At 43.8% G+C, this 19073-nt stretch overlaps 1 protein-coding gene across 4 annotated transcripts; it reads left to right on the forward strand.

Moving 5' to 3' along the window:
• The first annotated feature begins 258 nt into the window (after positions 1-258).
• On the forward strand, positions 259-15902 carry fhad1 (forkhead-associated (FHA) phosphopeptide binding domain 1). 4 transcript variants are annotated; one of them, XM_028993864.1, is made up of 27 exons: positions 259-515; positions 1569-1775; positions 1942-2107; positions 2373-2443; positions 2517-2741; positions 3081-3201; positions 3360-3490; positions 3570-3647; positions 3959-4063; positions 4149-4256; positions 4752-4841; positions 5893-6045; positions 6138-6336; positions 6434-6504; positions 6638-6736; positions 6850-7222; positions 7784-7850; positions 8775-8881; positions 8990-9149; positions 9343-9469; positions 10836-10986; positions 11404-11501; positions 11668-11769; positions 11884-12110; positions 12458-12614; positions 14373-14447; positions 15196-15902. In XM_028993864.1, the coding sequence occupies exons 1-27, from the start codon at positions 420-422 to the stop codon at positions 15385-15387; spliced, it is 3756 nt and encodes a 1251-aa protein (XP_028849697.1). In that variant the 5' UTR covers positions 259-419; the 3' UTR covers positions 15388-15902. The 4 variants fall into 4 exon arrangements, with proteins under 4 accessions (XP_028849697.1, XP_028849698.1, XP_028849699.1 ...); XM_028993865.1 differs by having other exon boundaries at positions 11671-11769; XM_028993866.1 differs by lacking the exon at positions 4752-4841.
• The last annotated feature ends 3171 nt before the right edge of the window (positions 15903-19073 follow it).

The raw sequence follows: 19073 nt of genomic DNA on the forward strand, positions 1-19073 counted from the left end.
ATGCTTCTCCATGAACGGCCCCTGAAATATACAGTTTGTCAATAAGCTCTCATTTGACTGTATGAGCAGCAGAATATGAATTCCAGGTGACTGTCCACCTCGAAAATATTAAAGCTAGTTTCAATTGATTTGTGTGTGTCGGTTGTTATGTAGTTGTGTTCAAATGTATCAACAAACGCAACACTGATTTGCTACATTGAATCTGCAAAAAGCCCGAGTGGGCGGGGTTTCCCGCGGGTTTCCATGGTGCCCGTCGTATACAGTCCGCGCGAGGAGTCCGGGCCGCTTTATCGCTCGATCCCGGCACGCGTTTCGTCCCCCCTCTTCGCGTGTAAGTGTCCCCGCGGCGTTTCCTCGGCGCTGACGACTTTATAGAACGCTGGCGGCGTGTCGTGGAGCGTGTTTCTGTCCCGGCTGGCATGAAGGGCTTCCTGCGAACGCAGGGCTGGGTGTTCAAACTCCAGCCCAAAACGACCGAAGTTGGAAAACACAAGGACTCGGACCTTTGCTTACTGGTAAGACTGGAGGGTTTCGTGTTTCATCATTAGCCTACAATAAAACTACAGAATCTGGGTATGTTTAAAGTGAAAGTGAAGTCATTGTCATTGTGATGCACTGCAGCACAGCACACGGTGCACATGTCCTCTGCTTTTAACCATCACCCTTGGTGAGCAGTCGGCAGCCATGACAGGCGCCTGGGGAGCAGTGTGTGGGGATGGTGCTTTGCTCAGTGGCACCTCAGTGGCACCTTGGCGGATCGAGATTCGAACCGGCAACCTTTTGATTACGGGGCCACATTCTTTAACCACCACTGCGCCATATGTTGCACAATATACAGTGGCACCCTGGCATGAGGCATGGTGTAATGGCCTGTAGTGAGGATGAGCTGCATGGATTCGTAAAGTTGTAGGAGGCTCAGAGATCAAATCATGCTTTTTTTAACCTGAGTAAAGTTCCCAGTGAGTTCTGTATTCAACAGACATTAATAGAACTTTGTTGGATTTTCTCTTGCTCATTAAAAAAAAGCCTAGAAATTTCCACTTTCACAAAGTTGTGTATTTACATTTACAGCATTTATCAGATGCCCTTATCCATAGAGACTTACAATCAGTAGTTACAGGGACAGTCCCCCCCCTGGAGCAACTTAGGGTTAAGTTTCTTGCTCAGGGACACAATGGTAGTAAGTGGGATTTGAAGCTGTGTCTTCTGGTTTGTAGACGAGTGTGTTATCCACTAGGCTACTACCACCCCGTGAACTGTGAACCTGCTGGTTTTACAGTCACTGCAGCCGATTAACTGTGAAAAAGCTAAATAATACTACCTCTCTTCCACTTGCTGCCCTTTTGACGGTATGCAAAATAAAACAAAAAAATTCAGGATAATAATGGAGAAGCATTGATTTAATGTGACCCAAATAGACTCCAGTATAAAACAACTGTCCCCACTCACTGCTCCCCGGGCACCTTTCATGGCTGCCCACTGCTCACTAACTGTGATGGGTTAAAAGCAGAGAAGACATTTCACTGTGTGCCTCGTGTATCACAGTGACTAAAACTACTCACCTTCAGAATGGTGGCGTGGAGGAGCACCACGCCGTGATTGAATGGAGCGACGCTCACCGCTGCTATGTCCTGAGCGATCTCAATTCTGCCCACGGCACTTACGTCAACGACTGCCGCATCCATAATGCCAGCGTGCGTCTGGCTCCTGGTGACCAGCTGCACTTTGGTTATGGAGGCTCCACATACGAGCTGTCACTGGAGAATGCCTCACCGGTTGGTCTATCACTCTCATCCATGCATTTATTTTTATCTCCGAAGGCCATACAGACGCCATCTGTTAAAGAAAATGCTTTTGAAGTGCAATAAGTGCAATCACCAGCCATGAATAGAACAAGGCATACAATTATTGATATAACTCAGAACTAATTTTTCACTGCAGCTTCCATTACTGGGTAAAGAGCAGGGCCCCGTGTCTCCTTCGTGGACATGGGGAGACGCTTCCCTCAAACCACGCCCACCAGTCCGTACACGGCCCATTAGTGCCGGAGGGAAAAGGCCAGGCCAGGGCCACCCTTCTAAAGCCACTGCTTCTTCTCAACGGCCAGGTATGGGTTTGAGTTTCACCTCTTCCACAAGCGAAGGTTTTTGACATGACCTTTAGGGCACTGAGAGTCAAATCAACAAATTAATTAGTGCAAAACTGGAAGCATTATAGTCCGGACTATAATCATCTGGATGAGAATAGACCCCTCCCCGCCCTAAATTCTACAGAATGTGAGACCGTAAAAAAATAAAGGGAAGCTGTAAATATTGAAATATTTTTTCTACTCTGTAAATATATTCAAAAAAATTTGTTTTTGCTTGATGCAGGAAGTGGACCCTCTGTCAAAGGGGGTCTGTTTCAAAGCGTGCAGTCCCTGCAGCACCTCCTGCAGGAGAAGGTGCGTTGTTTCTACGAAAGGGAAGAGAACATTGTGGCATGTGTGGCTTTGACTGTTGCGCTGTCGTCTTTAGGAGGAGCGCCTCCTGCGTCTGGAGGGCGAGGTGGGCCGTCTAAACATGTTTCACGTCGAGTGCATACAGAAGGACCACCTAATCGCCAAACTTCAAGGTGAGGTGTCTGCCCTCACACACCGTCTGTCAGACCTCCAGACGTGCCCAGATGTCAGACTCGCTCTTTGCAGCATGGAGACTGAGATCAATCACAAGAGTGAGCAGATTCAGCAGCTCAGAGAGCAGGTGCTGCTGTACACACACACACACACACACACACACACTTTTATTCAGTGTTTACTCATATTTCCACAATACATTTCCTTTCAGAGCTTTGCTGTACATGTGGCAGTGTGCGTTCATATTTTCCATCACATGCATGTCTAAACTTATATCTAAATATAAGCTTAATTAACACAGTATAAATGTACCATGATGTTCTTTATTTTAGGAACTTTAATGCATGGAAAATAAAATATTTCCTCTGACACTTTTTGAAGCTCCCTGTAAAGTCTCAGGGATAGCTGAGCTCCCTTGTGATTCTGACTATGGTAATACAATTCTGAACCAAACCTTCTGATGCAGATGGTGGTGCTACAGGCATCTGGTGAGGAGGTGAAGCAGGCTGTGACGGAGAAAGATTTGAAGATCTCCGGTCTTAGAGCTTTAATAGAGAAGCTAAGGAACGACAACAGCAAGATTTCAGGTATAATACTGCCATGTGGTGTTTCGAGTTGTGGAGTGATGAGTTACATTCGCATTATCTGGTCCCCGGGGCTCCGAACCCAGTCTTCACAGACTGATTTCGATCTGATCTTCAGCGTCCTCCTGTCTACTGTGTTATGCTGCCTTCTGCCATATTAGGCCTGGTATCCAGCCTGCAGAGTGACCTGGCAACAAGGGAGAGGCAGGCGCTGAAGCTGTCGGCTGAAGTGGACCGGCTCAGACAGGATGTCCGACACAAAGATGCCCAGCTGGGGAACCTGCACAATAAGGTCTCACGACATTCTCACAATCAGCATTGGTCACTTAGCAAGAAATCTCGCCCTGACAGAAATACGGTGTGACCTGCAGATCTCTACAATGAAAGAGAACAAGAAGCAGCAGGAAGAGCTCTTTGCCAGAGAAAATGAAGTCTACTCCCTGAAGAAGGTGCAACGCAATTTTATTGTAATTATGAGTTGCAGATAATGCTTTAGTAATTTAGGTTATTACACCTACTATAGACATTCAGTGTCCATATTCATGTCCAAAAAAGGTCAAATTTTAGTTTGTGAGATTATTTAACATTAATAAGAGTTCCCCTAGCCTGTCTATGGTCCTGCAGTGAATAGAAATAGCAATAGGTGTAAATTGTGTTTTAATTTGAACTTTAATTGATTTGTTCACTAATTTTATGTAAAAAATATTTATGAAGTGATTACTACAAATGTTGATTTTGTGAGTGATGCTATGACATACAGGATGTGGAGAAACTGGTGAAGAACCTTGGAGAAAAAGAAAATGAGAATAAAATACTCAACACAGAGAGAAACTTGCTCAAAAACAGACTACAGAAAAAGACTCTGGTCAGATTCTTACAGCTTCACTGTGAAACTTTGACTGGATTTGTTGTGTCTAGAAGAAAAGGTTTCAGAGTCTGTGTGTTCGCAGGAGCTGCTATCTCTTCAGGCCGAAGTGGGCCGAGTGAGGCAGCAGCAGCAGGTTTCAGAGCAGAAGAAGGAGGAAGTACAGACTGAGCTGCAAAGCACACAAAGTCAGGTATCAAACTCTCTCTCTCTCTTTCTCTCTCTCTCTCACACACACATACACACACATTTCGTGCACACAAACACCAATACTAAATGTAAATACATTACAAACAGACATTTACAGTACATTTACATTTATGGCATTTAACAGATGCCCTTATCCAGAGAGACTTAAAATCAGTAGTTATAGGGACAGTTACAGTCCCCCAGGACACACTTACAGTTAAGTGTCTTGCTCAGGGACACAATGGTAGTAAGTGGGGTTTGAATGTGAGTCTTTTGGTTCATAGGCGAGTGTCTTTCCCACTAGGCTACTACCACCCACATTTACATAAATATACATAATACATCATATACATAAATACACAGAATTTACATAATAACACATACCTAATGCCAGAACGCACACACTGGCTTGTCTTGGACACAGGCAGGGGGGCTTCAGGGAAAAATGTTGGGAACCACTGCATTATGGTCTTAATTCTCACATTCATTCTCTTATCAGCTGGAGGGTTTTCGCACTCAGATTGTTCAGGCAATGAGGTCAGCATCACAACTGTCTGTGGCACCGGAGGAGACGCCGCCAGACCAGCAGGTCGGTTCATTCCAAATCACGAGTCCGCAATGAGTCCTGCTTGAATTCAGTGGCTACCTGCTTGACTCTTTTAATTCATTTTGGCAGTATTTTCCTAATGACAGAATCCTCAAATTTCAGTTCTGCTGTTAAATCATTTGGACATTGTCAACATTGGTCTTTGTACAAACAATTCCAGGAGCCTTCATTTGTCGACATAAATTCATTTATAATCAAATTTTGTTTCTACTTGGCTTGAAGATGGCGGGTTATTATGTGGATTACTGGGTGAGGTATTCAGTTAGTTTGTTTATACATGGCTGTCACTGGCCGAGTTCGGGGACGCATTTGCAGACATGCTTGGAGCGAGGGGACAAGTCGTCGTGCGGGGAGTAGACCCTGGACGAGCTGGGGAGGAGGACCGGAGGCGTTTGGTCGGGGAGAGGGAGGCCAGAGGTGAGTTGGGAGGGGAGTGTAGCCGTGGACGCGCCGCAGCGTGGCGGGGAGGGAACTCGGGCTTCGTGGGGGTTAGCGGGGATGGAGGCGGGGGAAGGAGGCTAATCTGGAGGACGTCGGGGGTGGCGGGAGATCATGGGAGATCGTCTTGGCAAAAAGGGGCAGACAAACTCAATGTCAGTGGCAGGCAAGGGTCGTGGTCACGATGTAGAATCCGTCTGGAGATCGTCGTAACGAAGAGGGCAGGCAAGGCTCGAGGTCAGGGTCAGGCAAAGGTCGTGGTCGTGGACTCTAATCAGCTGGGCGTGGGTGGATAAGGCTAGCGTCTCTGGGAACAAATTCAACTCAAAGAGCGGGAGGCGGGATTACATGACTTTTATACTCGCCGCTGCCCGCTCTCATCTCCGCTTCGGGGTCGCCGTATCCCTGGCTGGTCTGGTGCTCTCTGGTGGGCTGGAGGTGTATTGGCTGTGACAATGACACTTACTGAATAATATTTAGTTGGGTGTACCATTCTTCTTCTGGTTCTAATCTAATGAAAACACATTTTTAAAACCATAATTTGAATTTGAATTTGATTTTGTTTCTCACGCTCAGCTTTGGTTCATCGCCACAGGTGCTGGAGGAGGTGAAGTCGGTGCTCGGTCAGAAAGAGGTGCTGAGGAGCAAGATGCAGGAGCTTGAGGAGAAACTCCAGAAACAAGACGAGGAGGTGGCGAGGAGAAAGCAGGAAACCCAGGCATTAGAGAGTCGGCTAGAGGATTTTAAAGTACACAATTACATGCATACAAGGTACAATTACATGATATCAACAGGTGGTGTTCTCGTGTTCATCATCTTATCTCCTGTGTTTCTGTACAGAGTCGACTGCAGGAGTCAGACTCAGTGGACGCGCTGCAGAAAGAAATCTCTGCTCTGCATACGAACACGTGTGCATGTACCTCCCTGGACTGGGTCATGGTATTAACACACTCCCTGCTGATCACGCTTATCACCCCATTACAGGAAGCAGCCCTGGCTCTAAAGAATGCAGGGATAGATGTGCCAAATACCTCTGATGGTGAGAAAAGCCTTTATACGCGATCTTAATATGATGCTGTGGCACGTTGCTGTAATTAGTTATGCTAAAAAATATAATAACTGTTTATGTTACCCAGGTGTTGCTGCTGCCATTAGGGTCTTGTGGCAGCAGCATCAGGATTGTGAAAGAAAACTCCAGCATTTGCAGGTTAGACATGTGCACTGGCATCACTGAGTGTGTTTCCTTACTGTTGATTTTTATGTTTTTTTTTTATGATGCATATGTTAGTTCCTGTTGTAAGTGTTGTAAATATGTATCATAAGTTTGATCTTTGTTGCAGGTAGAATTTGAGGCTCTTCAGCAGAGAGAGACAGGGAGCAGAGAGCTGCTAGACAAGTTGAGCTCCGAGAGGCAAGAGATGGAGAGAGAGAAACAGCAGGTACCACCTGCGTTTATAATAATTAATAATAACAGATGGAATAAAGATCTGAAGTGGTCTTCTAATGTGTTGCATTGTGTGTATATTGTAAATGTGCGTGTGTGTTATGCTAGGTAACAGAAAATGAATCCAGGCTGAGGCTGCAGAGCTGCTCCATGGAGGCTGAGTTTTCTGCCAAACTGGAGCAGGCCAGACAGAGAGAAGAGGAGTTGAAGATAAGTCTAGAGGCCACAGAAAACAGACTACAAGAACAAAGCATGAAAGTGCAGGAAGGAGTGGAGGAGATGATGAGAAATGTAGAGGCGGCCCTAGAGAAAGGAGCAGAGGAAGAGAGGGAAAGATACAGGAAGAGAGAAGAGGAGTACAGGGAAGAGGTACAGCAGCACACTCACACCATCGAAGAACTCCGGGGGAGCTGGAACACTGAAAACCAGAAAAGACTGGAGATGGAGATAGAGAGGGATGCACTGAGAGAGCAACTAAGAGGTGAGGAGGAAAAGATTGAAAGATAAGAATAGATAAGAAGAACTTAATCAATCGGATCTTCAGTACTGGTTCAGGTCTTTGTGTGTGGCTTTTTTAAGATGAGATGATCTTTTATTGGTTCCACAAAAAATATATAATGTATGTATATGTACATAGAATATATGTACGTGTACATATGTACAGAGTAGATATATATACACATATTTCACATAATAAAACACAGGTACCTTTCCATGTTGGAATATAAAGATGTAAATGAAATGTTTTAAAAACTCTTCCTTCAGAGTATACAGTATATTTACAGAGTATAAAGTATAGTTCAATATTTAAAGCTTCCCTTTATGCTTTTACATTGTAGATGTGCATGGGTTGTATGTGGAAGTGCCTGTCAATATTATCCAGTAAATCTACAATTTGCCACTAGGGGGAATGAATGAGTTAGAAATGTAATGGAAATCTAGTTGCTGATTCACTCAGGACACTTGAAGAAGCCCCAAAGAAACCTTGAGGCTGTCAAATATTAATGATTAGTGTGATTACAGTTCTGTCAATGTTCTACAGAAAACAGCACGAGGAAAAAAGCTCCTCCTGCACCAGTTGATGACCCTGAGAACATGGCTTCTCTCAGGTGGGTCAGCATACATGGTCAATAAAATAAGATAAGATGATCCTTTATTAGTCCCACAAGTGGGAAATTTACAAAATTGAGGTGCATCTTCATTGTTCATTGTAATTCCCTAAAATATTAAGAAATAAATTGAACCTCTAAATTTACTGCATTAATCCACACCGGTTAGCCACGGTTTAAGTTATTATGGCATGTGGACATTTGCATTGTGTGCTTGCTATGACTTTGGGTGTTTCAGCTGTGTTGCTGATGTCATGCATGATCTTTTCAAGAATAAGCTCTGGAGCCCATTCCGAAACTCCAAGTGATGTCATTCCTCACCGGCAGGGTTGGAGCATTCGGCCCAATCTCTGCACCATGTGCTCTCCTGATGAATATTGCAGCAGCCAAGCATGAATGTTTCACGAGGCAGCAATCTCAGTGGCCCACAGCCTCCTGTGTTGGCTTACACTATCAAGCCCTGTGAAAGCGAGCTCTTAAATAACACAAAGAGTCCTTGTTTTGGCTCACACGCTCGTTGCGATGTACGTTCAGCTGTCTAGTGCCATTCAGCCTGCCATGCAAAAATCGTTAACTTATTTCTCCATTCCTGAGTATGTGGGGGGAGGCTCTTCCAGAATGATAATTGATTCTCTCTTTCTTTCACTAATAATGGAGGTAGGGATTTCCTCCTGTTCCTCCCAGAAGAGGAGAGCGTGTCTGAGGATGATTTCTGCAGTTTAACAAATGTCTGCTGCAGGCTGAATGAGTGCAGTAGGAGAGCATGTAATCTTTAATTGTTATCTTGTTCATTTTTTGGGTTGCCAGTGACATATTTTCATATTTTTCCAATTTAATTTCTTCCACCTTTTACGGCTCAAGAGTGCACTTGATGTTCCTGTTTACCTCTAACACAATCACACCTTCTCTATCCTGTGTCATTAGGGCCTTGCTTGTCCAGTCACAGCAGGAAGTGGCCTCTCGGGGAGGCATCATTGCTGGACTGAGTCGAGATCTGGCTCATACCCACGCCAGGATCTCAGATATGACAGGTGTTGTGCAGAACTCTCCATATTTATATCCATCACCTTTTTGTAAGTGTATTTAAATGTGTGTGTGTGTGTGTGTGTGTGTGTGTGTGTGTGTGTGTGTGTGTGCAGGTGAGCTGAGTGAGCAGCAGAAGCTGGAACTGGAGAGACATAGGGCTCTTGCGGTGGACCAGCGAGTCGAACTGAGCACAATGACGCAGAAGCTGAGCATGATGTCACAGCTGGTGGAACAAAAGGATGCAGAGCTGAAGGAGGTGAAGGAAGAACTGAGGTGAGAGAGAGAGAGAGAGAGAGAGAGAGAGAGAGAACAGAACACCCTTCACTGCAGCATGACACAGTGTCTGACTGTTCCTTTAAAATAAAAATAAATAGCAGATTTACTTCTGCAACCAGAGTACAGACAGGCTCCTTCACTACCAATGTGTAGGTGTTCACTATAAACCAAAAATATTCTGTTCTAATAGGCTGAGCCAGGGACGAACGCAGAAGATATCTGCTGACATTGCTTCAGAGAAACAGAATAGCAAAGATGGGGAATATATACATCCAGCCCTGAGCAATCAGAGCCCAGCACAGCCATCACACCCACAGGTCAGTCCAATGAGGGGCCATTATGCCATTTATCTTATGAATAAATTCTCATATCAACACTGCTGCATCTATGTTTACTAATGTCAGAATTATTAGTCTGAGTTTTTTTTGTGAGGAATTTCTTCATTCCTTAGAATCAATGTGTGACGCCAAGGGGCCATGGTTCAGATATCCTGAACCATGCATCGGGCCTCAGCCGTGACACAATGCTATGGACATTAATGTTCATATACTTTGGAAGTACTCACACATTGAAAAAAAAAGTCTAGTTTATTTTAATGATGAAACATAATTGCAAAAATGTATAATAAAGTAGATTTATGTGACAGCATTAGGAGCAATAGGATTATTAAACCCTGGATCACGAGTGGCAGTGGAGAAAATGATGTACAACTGAAAAGGCATTTCACCCTTATAGAACTACTCCATTGACGGCAGGGGTGAGGTACGTTAGGGCCCTAATTTTCTTCATTTAATTGTGATGTAATCCACAGCAGCATTTGACCATTATAACATAACATGAGCATTCAATGCGGCTAATAGAATCATCTCTGAAAGAAGTAATGTCTTTGCTGGTATGCTGTCAGTGATAAGGAAAGAGAAGAGCCAACCAGTACAATACATCAGGTTTAGCTGTACTATGACCAACGCCTTGACATCTCTAATGATATCTTGCAGAACTTCTTCTTTAAAGCACACTTGACTTGTGTTAGACTGGTATTTTTATCATTTGAATCCTGCACAGGGTGAATGTTAATTTAGATTAGAATTTTGGTCAGATCTTCGAACAGCAAATTTCTCAGAAATATCTTGGACTGTTGCCAAATCAGTATTTTAAAGAGTCCTCTTTGTCAGGATGTCTTATGAAAAAATACTGTGTGAGTAAATGGAACAGGCTGCTTCCCGGTGGTTATTAAACCAAGACTTTCTTCAAAACAAAAATAAGAAACAATATAAGAGAGGCTGAGCACATATCCCGTATCTATTCCCTCAAACGGTTTGGTTCAATACCAGAACCCAGAGCCCTGATGGAGGCACACTGAAAAAGGGTGGATTGTGAGGAATCAAGGGGGCGTGGCCTGCAATCAGAGCTCTGGGACCTGCCGTCGTTCCTAATGCCACTCTATATGTAAGCCCTTGTTTCTACATCAGTCTCTCAGAGTGAGGATGCCTCGTTTGAAACACCAGCCAAGTCAGCTGGCTGCTCATGAAATTCATGACGACTTAGTGTAACGAAAGGAATGTTTCATGTTGGAGGACTCAGTGGCGCCAATCATACAGGCTGAAAGTAGATGCAAGGTCACACCACTTATATGTCTTTAACCCATGGTACCTGTACATTTGATTTGTTTCTTCCGTGCTCCAGGATGTGCTTATGGTGGCTTCCACAGATGACTTGTCAGAGCAGGGCTCAAAATGCAGAGGTGGCCGGCATGAGGAAGTGATCCGCCAACAGCAGGAAGTGCTCAGTGAGATGAGGCGCAGGATCAAAGCTCTGGAGATAAACTGGCAAATCCGTGAGTCTGAGCAGTGCAGTGGCACAATGTCTTGTGTATTCATAGTGTGTGTAGTGCACATGTCTTTGTTATGTTGTTAAAAGTACGTTGTTAAAATAGTGCAAAATCCAGTGCACAGTGATGCAGTGCTTGTGACATCTATTGGCATGTCCACTGGAGTGAAACAAATGTACCTGGTCTCACTGGTTTGTAGGCAAGCTGCACTTAAAGAATGGGGAGTGATTATGTTCACTAGAGTAGCATAGCCTGCACTTATGTGAGTGTGTAATACATGTAAGTATAAGCTATATTGCTGCTATAGTCCTTTGTGGGGTGCTAGGGCTTTAAGTTAATGGTCTGAATGTAATGAAATTCCATGTCTCTCTCTCTCCCCTCTATCTCGCTTTCTCCCCATGTCTCCATTTCTATTGTCCGTAGAGCTATTAGAACAGCAAGGGCACTCTGTGAAACAGGAGCTCAATAAAAAGAAAAAGTCCCAGAACTCAATGGAGAAGAAAGCAGTGATAGCTTCCATGGTAACTATTGTTGCAGTTGACCTTACTGACCTTGACCTTTCTTTTACTTTTAAATAAAGATATCCTGAACCATGCAATAAATGAATGTTCTTGTTACACTGATCACAGTATGCAGCTTTTTCTGTTTACATAACGCACTGTGTGTGTCTGTGTGTGTATGTGGAAGCAGTGTGGGTTCCCTTTGTCCTCAGGAGTTCTGAGCGAAGTAAGTCTGGAGAGGTCTGCAAGACTAGACATGACTGACGCCCTGGAGCTCAGTGAGAGAACAGTGAGTCTTGAATGTTTGAGCTCAGTGAAAATGAACGTGCCCATTGTCAATGTATTTTGTTTGTCTACATTACTTTTGCATTGCTGTATTTACATCTGGGGTATGATTGTTTAGTATATGGACCTGGCACGAGTTCTCTGTGAGGCTCTGGAGATGAGTGAGGAGCAGCTGACCGGCTGCAGCCCCATGCGGCACCTTACCCCCCGTGAGCGAGAGAAGCTGGGCTCCCTGAGAGACAGAGACCTGGAGCTTCTCCGCACTCGCCTCGCCCTGCAGCACAGCCTCACTAAGCGTACACAACTACAGCTGCAGGAGAGCCAGAGAGAGATGCACACACTCAGGTACACACATGTTGGATGAAATCCTCCCTCAATCCTTCCTTCCATCCTTCGGGTAGCTTTATTTGCAGTATTCAAGAATTGGAAGTTATTATTCATGCTGCTCTCTCAGACAAGTCACATGGTACCCAGGCTGGGCTGGGTGACTCATCATTGGTTCGCTACACACACATGCGCACAACATACATAAAATATATATGCATACACATGCATATGAGAGATAGTATCAAAAGGCCACATACTCACTACAACACCCAAATTCATGCACTTTCTTGCAAACCGAGTCATTAACAACATACCTACATGCACAAATTCATCAGAAATATAATCTCTCCCACCATCTCATGCAGGGAGAACCAGGGTGTGGCAGACCAGCAGCAGGCCAAACTGGAAAGTGTGTGTTTGGAACTGCAGAAGGAGAGAGAGGAGAGTGCCCTGCTCAGAGAAGAGCTGGAGCACTCAAGCACACGTCTGGAGACCATCTGCAAAAGAACAACTCAACGCAAGGTTAGCGTTGTGTTGACAACGTGAGGAAGAACTTTCAGAGTCAGCATTGGGGAAATATCTGCAAATATCTTATTTCTGTGAAACCAGTGAGGCTTGATGGCATTAGTTAATAGTTAATTTTTATTAACTATTTATGCTGTTATAATTTATCCCCAGGCCTGACTAGAAAAGGCTAGACTGGGATTCTAGCTGCTCTTCGTGTACACTGTACACAAAGGTTCAGTCCTGACCCTGTTTCTGCAAAAACACAGAAAGATTGTAGGAAATATAATTGCACTCAGTGGTATGTGTAGCTCGGAGGAAAACAGCCTCGGCGGAATACCAAAGAGCCAAGAGGCAGGGTTGGACTGTAGGGCTGTTTGATGTATGATTCATACCTATATAGATTTACACAGAGCTGTGGGGCTAGGTTTTCAACTACACTCCACAGAGACAGTTTGGACAGGAGTGGTCACCAGTGGGAGAGAGGAGTGTGGTGTGATGGTGTCTGCTTACAATTGTTTTCTCCTCAGGGTAAAGCCAGACAGGTTTAGATGAGGGTAGATTTACTGATCCAGGTTAGGCCTAAAGTAAAAGCTGGGTTGGTGGTAACTGTTATACCTTCCCAAGGGCCTTACATGTGGTGAATGGTGGTGGGAGTGTTGAGCTCCACCTTATGCTATTCTGTATGCCTCACAAAAAAAAGACATTAAATCTATATCCCAACTCATTAGAAATGTCTGCCATTATTGTTTTTATTGTTCTTCATTATATATCATTTAAGCATTTTAATGCAGATGCATTAAAGCTAGAATTGCACAGTGATCTGCACCCATGACCCACCCATGTGTGTTTTTTCCACTGAATGAAGCAGCACATTGAAGTTTGCTATGGAAAATATCTTAATTTGTTGAGGAAGCAGAATGTTCTACACCTTTGCACTTATTTGTGCTGTGTCATGAGTCTCTATGCTGTATGGTGTGAGGACTTTTTGCACAGCAGGGACATCTTTACGTTGTGTGACGGAGCTGTATAGTTTAGGTTCATTAGGTAAAGAAGTAAAAACCTTTGAATTTTGTCTTCATATAGTTCCTCCAATACTGCGAGATGCATCTGCTACCTAGTATTTTTTTCACAAAAGATTAGGTTACATTTTATTACATTTCATATTGTTACTAGTGTAGCACTGAAATTGCATCAGTTCTTACTTTGTGTTTTTAGGAAAAGGTACCATTCATAATTTCTTAAATATAGTTCCTACGAAGGGCTGTTTGCACTTCTTGTCCAATGTTGCTCCATGAGCCCAGAGGAAATTTGTTTCGGTTTTACTATGAACTGTGTACATATGATAAGAATGACAATGAAATTCTCGTTTTTTTCACTCCATGTAGCATCAGTAGCACTTCACATGGAATTTATCTGCCTAAGATCAGGTTACTTTAAAATTGAACCCAAACCTGTGTTTGTATTTAATTAATTAAGCTAAGCCTGCCATACAGGTCCCCATCTGTGTGTGTGTGTGTGTGTGTGTGTGTGTGTGTGTGTGTGTGTGTGTGTGTGTGTGTGTGTTTGCATTATTATGTGCTCTAACCTGAGCATCTGTTATGGACAATTGCACTGCTTACTGCACAGTTCCCAGAACACAACTGCACATCTTCAGTAGGCTTGCAATTAAGGAACATAATTGCTAGTGCATAATTTGGAAAATAATAAGGTTGTGGATTCAAAAGTCATTATTTAACCAGTATGAATCTTCTATGAAATCTCATTGTATTACAGGCTGGAAGTACAGAGAAAAGAGCAGGGAGAGCAGGACCTAACAGCTGTGAGCAGAAGTCTGAGAGCACAGAGAAGGTGTGTGTGTGTGTGTGTGTGTGTGTGTGTGTGTGTGTGTGTGTGTGTGTGTGTGTGTGTGTGTGTGTGTGCGCCATGCCTCACCTTTCACATTGTGCTGTGATTTTGAGTCTTTACACAGGCATGAATACATAATTACATTTACTGCATTTACCAGACGGCCTTATCCAGAGCAACTTACAATCAGTAGTTACAGGGACAGTCCCCCTGAAGTTAAGTGTCTTATTCAGGGACACAGTGGTAGTAAGTGGGATTTGAACCTGGGTCTTCTGGTTCATAGGTGAGTGTGTTACCCACTAGGCAACTACCACCAGTCATCACTGAACAGTACACACACACACACACACACATCAGTGTATATCGGCTTGCTGCCATTACATCTCTTATTGAGCTGGGTGGCTGTGTGTGTGTGTGTGTGTGTGTGTGTGTGTGTGTGTGTGTGTGTGTGTGTGTGTGTGTGTGTGTGTGTGTGTGGACTGTTGTTTTACTCTCTCCCATCCTACTGTGTCATTAATGATGTGTGCAGTACACGGCACCCCCAGCAATTGGCTTTTCAGCTGTTATTACCTAGAACTAAACTTTACTCCTCCTCTCCGTGTGTTTACACATCATTGTGTTTGATTGTGTTTGATTGTATAATATTACAGAAATGATAATTAAACATATTTGCATGTAAGCATTTGAGTCTGTCTGTAAGACCTTAAGCATTATTGTGTAATAGTATATCTATGTGTATGTTTCTTTTCAGCTATCAGTTGTGAAAAGGGCCTTTGGCCTTCAGGAGAAGCTCAGGAAGAGGGAGTTTGAGGTGGAAACCCTCAAGAAGCAGCTAAGAGCCAAAGAAGAGGAGTTGGCATGTGTGACATCACCACCTAGGCATATACAAATGGCCAACCCCAGGCAAAGTCCCTCGACGGAGCCATGTGCAGAGAGCAACTGATTAATAATCAACATAGCATGAATATAGCAATAATATAGGTGCAACACTGCAATTTGTACTTTTTATACACGGCTTCATAGAAAATGCTGTTTAGAGTCTTTCCATTGGCGATGTTATCTTGATCACCCAACATGGGCATTTTTATTTTTGTTCATTGCAGGAAGTGTAACACAAGACCACAGAGGGTCCTCTTTCTCTTGATCCAGGCTTCATTACACCCACCAATGGGGCCCTGGTTATTTGTTACCTTATTTCCACACCCTTAGCTCATTGTATGGTAATACATGTTGGTATTACACAGAAAGGTCAAAAATAATTACACTGTTCATGCCAAAAATGTCAAATGTCAGGGCTCGGGGGGCATTGATTCTGACTTTTTCAAGATCTATTAACCCATTTTTGTAAAGTGATGGAGTTCAGTAAAAAAACTGAATTATTTGATTTGGGAATATTAACTAATTGAAAACTTAATATATGTAATTACTGCACAATATTTAATAAAAGTCTGAACAGGACATCCCAGAATAAGTGAGGAGTATGAAAATAGGACCAATTTTGAGAACCAAGATTTCCATATCATTTTCAGTGTTCTTAGGATAACTTGCTTACAAAGAGGAAAAATGCACAGTGGGTAAAATCATGTCTTTGTTTGTCGTTGGTCAGTTAAAACAATGGAAAGGTCAGGGGTCAGGAGAAAATAGCTGCGCTTTGTGATGCTGTGTGTTTAAGATGTATCCAGAGATTTGGCTGTGTCAGTCCCTGGCGCTGCGGTATAAAGGTCGTCTGACATCAGTCCTGTTTACGCTCAGTTGTTGTCCCACAGTCGTCGGTAAACCGAATTCTGTGGACGCGGCCATGCGCTGACTCAGGCGGAGTGTTCCTGTGCGCCGGGTCGTGCCAAAACCCACTGCTGCGAGCCGTGTCCTGTGCTGGCGCTTCTCAGGGACACTGCTGCGTCACATTTTTACAAACCTCGACACACACACACACACACACACAGCGTCACCGGGCTGCAACCTTGCAGCTCTTCGCTTGTCTCTAATCGCTGGTGACTCATCGCAAAACCATCATCAATTTATACCGTTTCTGTTCAGCATAATTTGTGATTATTTATGCACGTGTACTGCCACCATTCCTAAAATAATATCTCCAAGCCTTTTTTTTTTTTTTTGACAGACTTTGACTTGACCACTGTGTGTGTCTGTGGTATGGGATTTTATAATTCAGGCATCAGGCATGCTCCCTTCATCAGAAAACTGGAAACACGGGACACGGAGAGGACAGGCCGGCGGTTTTGGAGGGTGAGAGGTAAAGAAAGACATAGAGAGATACACACAGACTGGTAGAGGATAGAGAAGAAGGGAAGAAACTGATAAAGCAAAAGAGGTGGCGAGACAGACTGATAGAGAATGAGAGAAGATAAATTCAAAAAGAAAAAAAAGAAGAACTGAAGAGACAAAGAGCACCTTGTATGCTTAGAGGAAATGGGTAGTGACAGTGAGAGAGGTCTGCGCAAGCTCTCGCTTCGGGATATTATTAGCATTTCATGGAGATTCGTCGTGTGGTGTTTTTATCTCATGCTGACAGCCCTAAGCGAGACTGAAGCCAGGGAGCAGCGCCTCACTATCTCGTTTTCCGGCACAAAAAAATCAGGCCTGCACTCGTTGCCCTGACCCAGATCTGTCCACTCGGGCAGACGGTGATTGTTTCCCAGCATTTTTTCTGTTCTTCTCCAGGCCATTGCAGCCTTCCTCTATCTCTCTCACGCACACACAGAATGTATTTAACATGGCAGGCTGACACAGCCACATGGTTGTTCACTACTTACATCAATATGTATTATTTCCTTCAGACTATTCATTTTGGATTAAGGGGTTTAAATGTTTCGTATTACTGACCTAAACAAAAGTGCAAGTGACAGGCATGTGGTGGAACAAATGGTGATTCAAACAGCCGTTCATAAACCGCCCAGCCCACTCATAACAGCTGTGTATGCTTGTGTGTGTACATATAGGAGTGAAGGTCCTTCCTCTCTTCTGTAGAGGAATCCTCTGTTCTCTCTGTCTCTTTCCATATATGGTGAAAACCCAGGTAGGCTGGGCGGAGAGTGAATGTGTGCGTAGCCCCTCCTTTCAGGGTGGTGGAAGGGGGGGTCAGAGCTTCCTTTGAGTCACGAATCAGATTTTACTGACTCATACTGCTGATATTCTCTCTCTCGCTCTCTCTCTCTCTCTCTCTCTCTCTCTCTTACTGTCACCACAAAGAGTTACCGTTACATTCTATGGTGTCAAGCTTATTTGAATGTAAAATTGATGAATGGAAATATGTTGCACGAGGATACGGCAGCTTGTTTAATCATAAACCGTGCTTCATTCATGCATCTCCGAACACACCAGTGGGCAGTAAATACAGATTTTATCTTTTTATTGCAGATTTGACCTTTCATGTGATTTTATTGCCAGAGCTCTGCTCAGTCTGAAGTGACAAGTTCTCGCTTGTGCATCAAACATGACAAAAAATGTGTTGCCAGGTCTGCTTTTTTTTAAGCGTATTCTGTCGTCGTCGTAGTTTGATCTCCGTAATACAACTTACAACGTTGACAACTGCTGACTGTGTTTAGTGCTTAAGTGTGCTTGAGAGCACTCTGTTAAATGTGTTAAATCTCTGTTAAATTTCTGCAGAATAAATTCTGCTGTCTAATTGACCCAAAACCAAGAAAACTGTTCTGTGATGTTAATTTCGAGAGCCTCGTCACCAGCTGTTTTTCTGTTTCTTTCACAAGATCTGGCAGCACAGAGCAATGGTGCTGTCCAGTTGTCAGTGTGCCTCAGTACAGGTTGTGGCATGTCAGAGATGAAACAGCTGAGGGTCTGTTTGCACAGGCCTTTGGTGCTTTATCTGCCGTACATCCTGCAAACTAATTCCTCAGACGCTCCCTGGTGCACTTTAGCGAATCTCTGGGTGGATTCATATGGCATGCCAAAGAGAGTGAGAAGAGGAGGGAGGGTGGGGAGATGCAGAAATGAAGTGAGAATGTCCATATACAAAGCATGTTAAGGTACTTTGCATGTGGACCATAAGCATGAGAGCCTGGACTGAGCATCAGTCCTATGGTCCTCGAAATAAAGAGTGCTTTGGTGATTCTGCTTCGCCATTCAGAGAGTGACAGCTCAGATTTATGGATCTGGAATTTAGCCTGTCAACATCATTCCCGCAAAAAAACAATTTATGAAAAGAAACAATATTATTGGCTAGGACAGGCCTATTAATCTAAACAGTCTGAATGTCACCAATGCATGAGTTTTATGCTGATGATCTTGTGTGCTGTCATCATCATGCGTCTGTCACCTACATTAATGTGAAATAGACAGATGTGCCTTTCAGGCCAGTCAAAGCACAAGAGAACTTGAGCTACATATATTTGCAGAGCCACAGCGCCATGTGTAACCACGATTTTAAGCCAAAGTTTCATAGCTGCAGTTTCAGGAAAATCTTTGTTTATTATTGGGCCTTGACAAGATGCTTATACGCTTGACTCCTAACCCAATCTCTCACCATATATTGTATTGTCCTAAAACTGCAGGGTGGTAGTAGCCTAGTGGGTAACACACTCGCCTATGAACCAAAAGACCCAGGTTCAATTCCCACTTACTACCATTGTGTCCCTGAGCTAGACACTTAACCCT

This window comes from Denticeps clupeoides, chromosome 10 (genome assembly GCF_900700375.1).
Source record: "Denticeps clupeoides chromosome 10, fDenClu1.1, whole genome shotgun sequence".
NCBI classification, from domain to species: domain Eukaryota; kingdom Metazoa; phylum Chordata; class Actinopteri; order Clupeiformes; family Denticipitidae; genus Denticeps; species Denticeps clupeoides.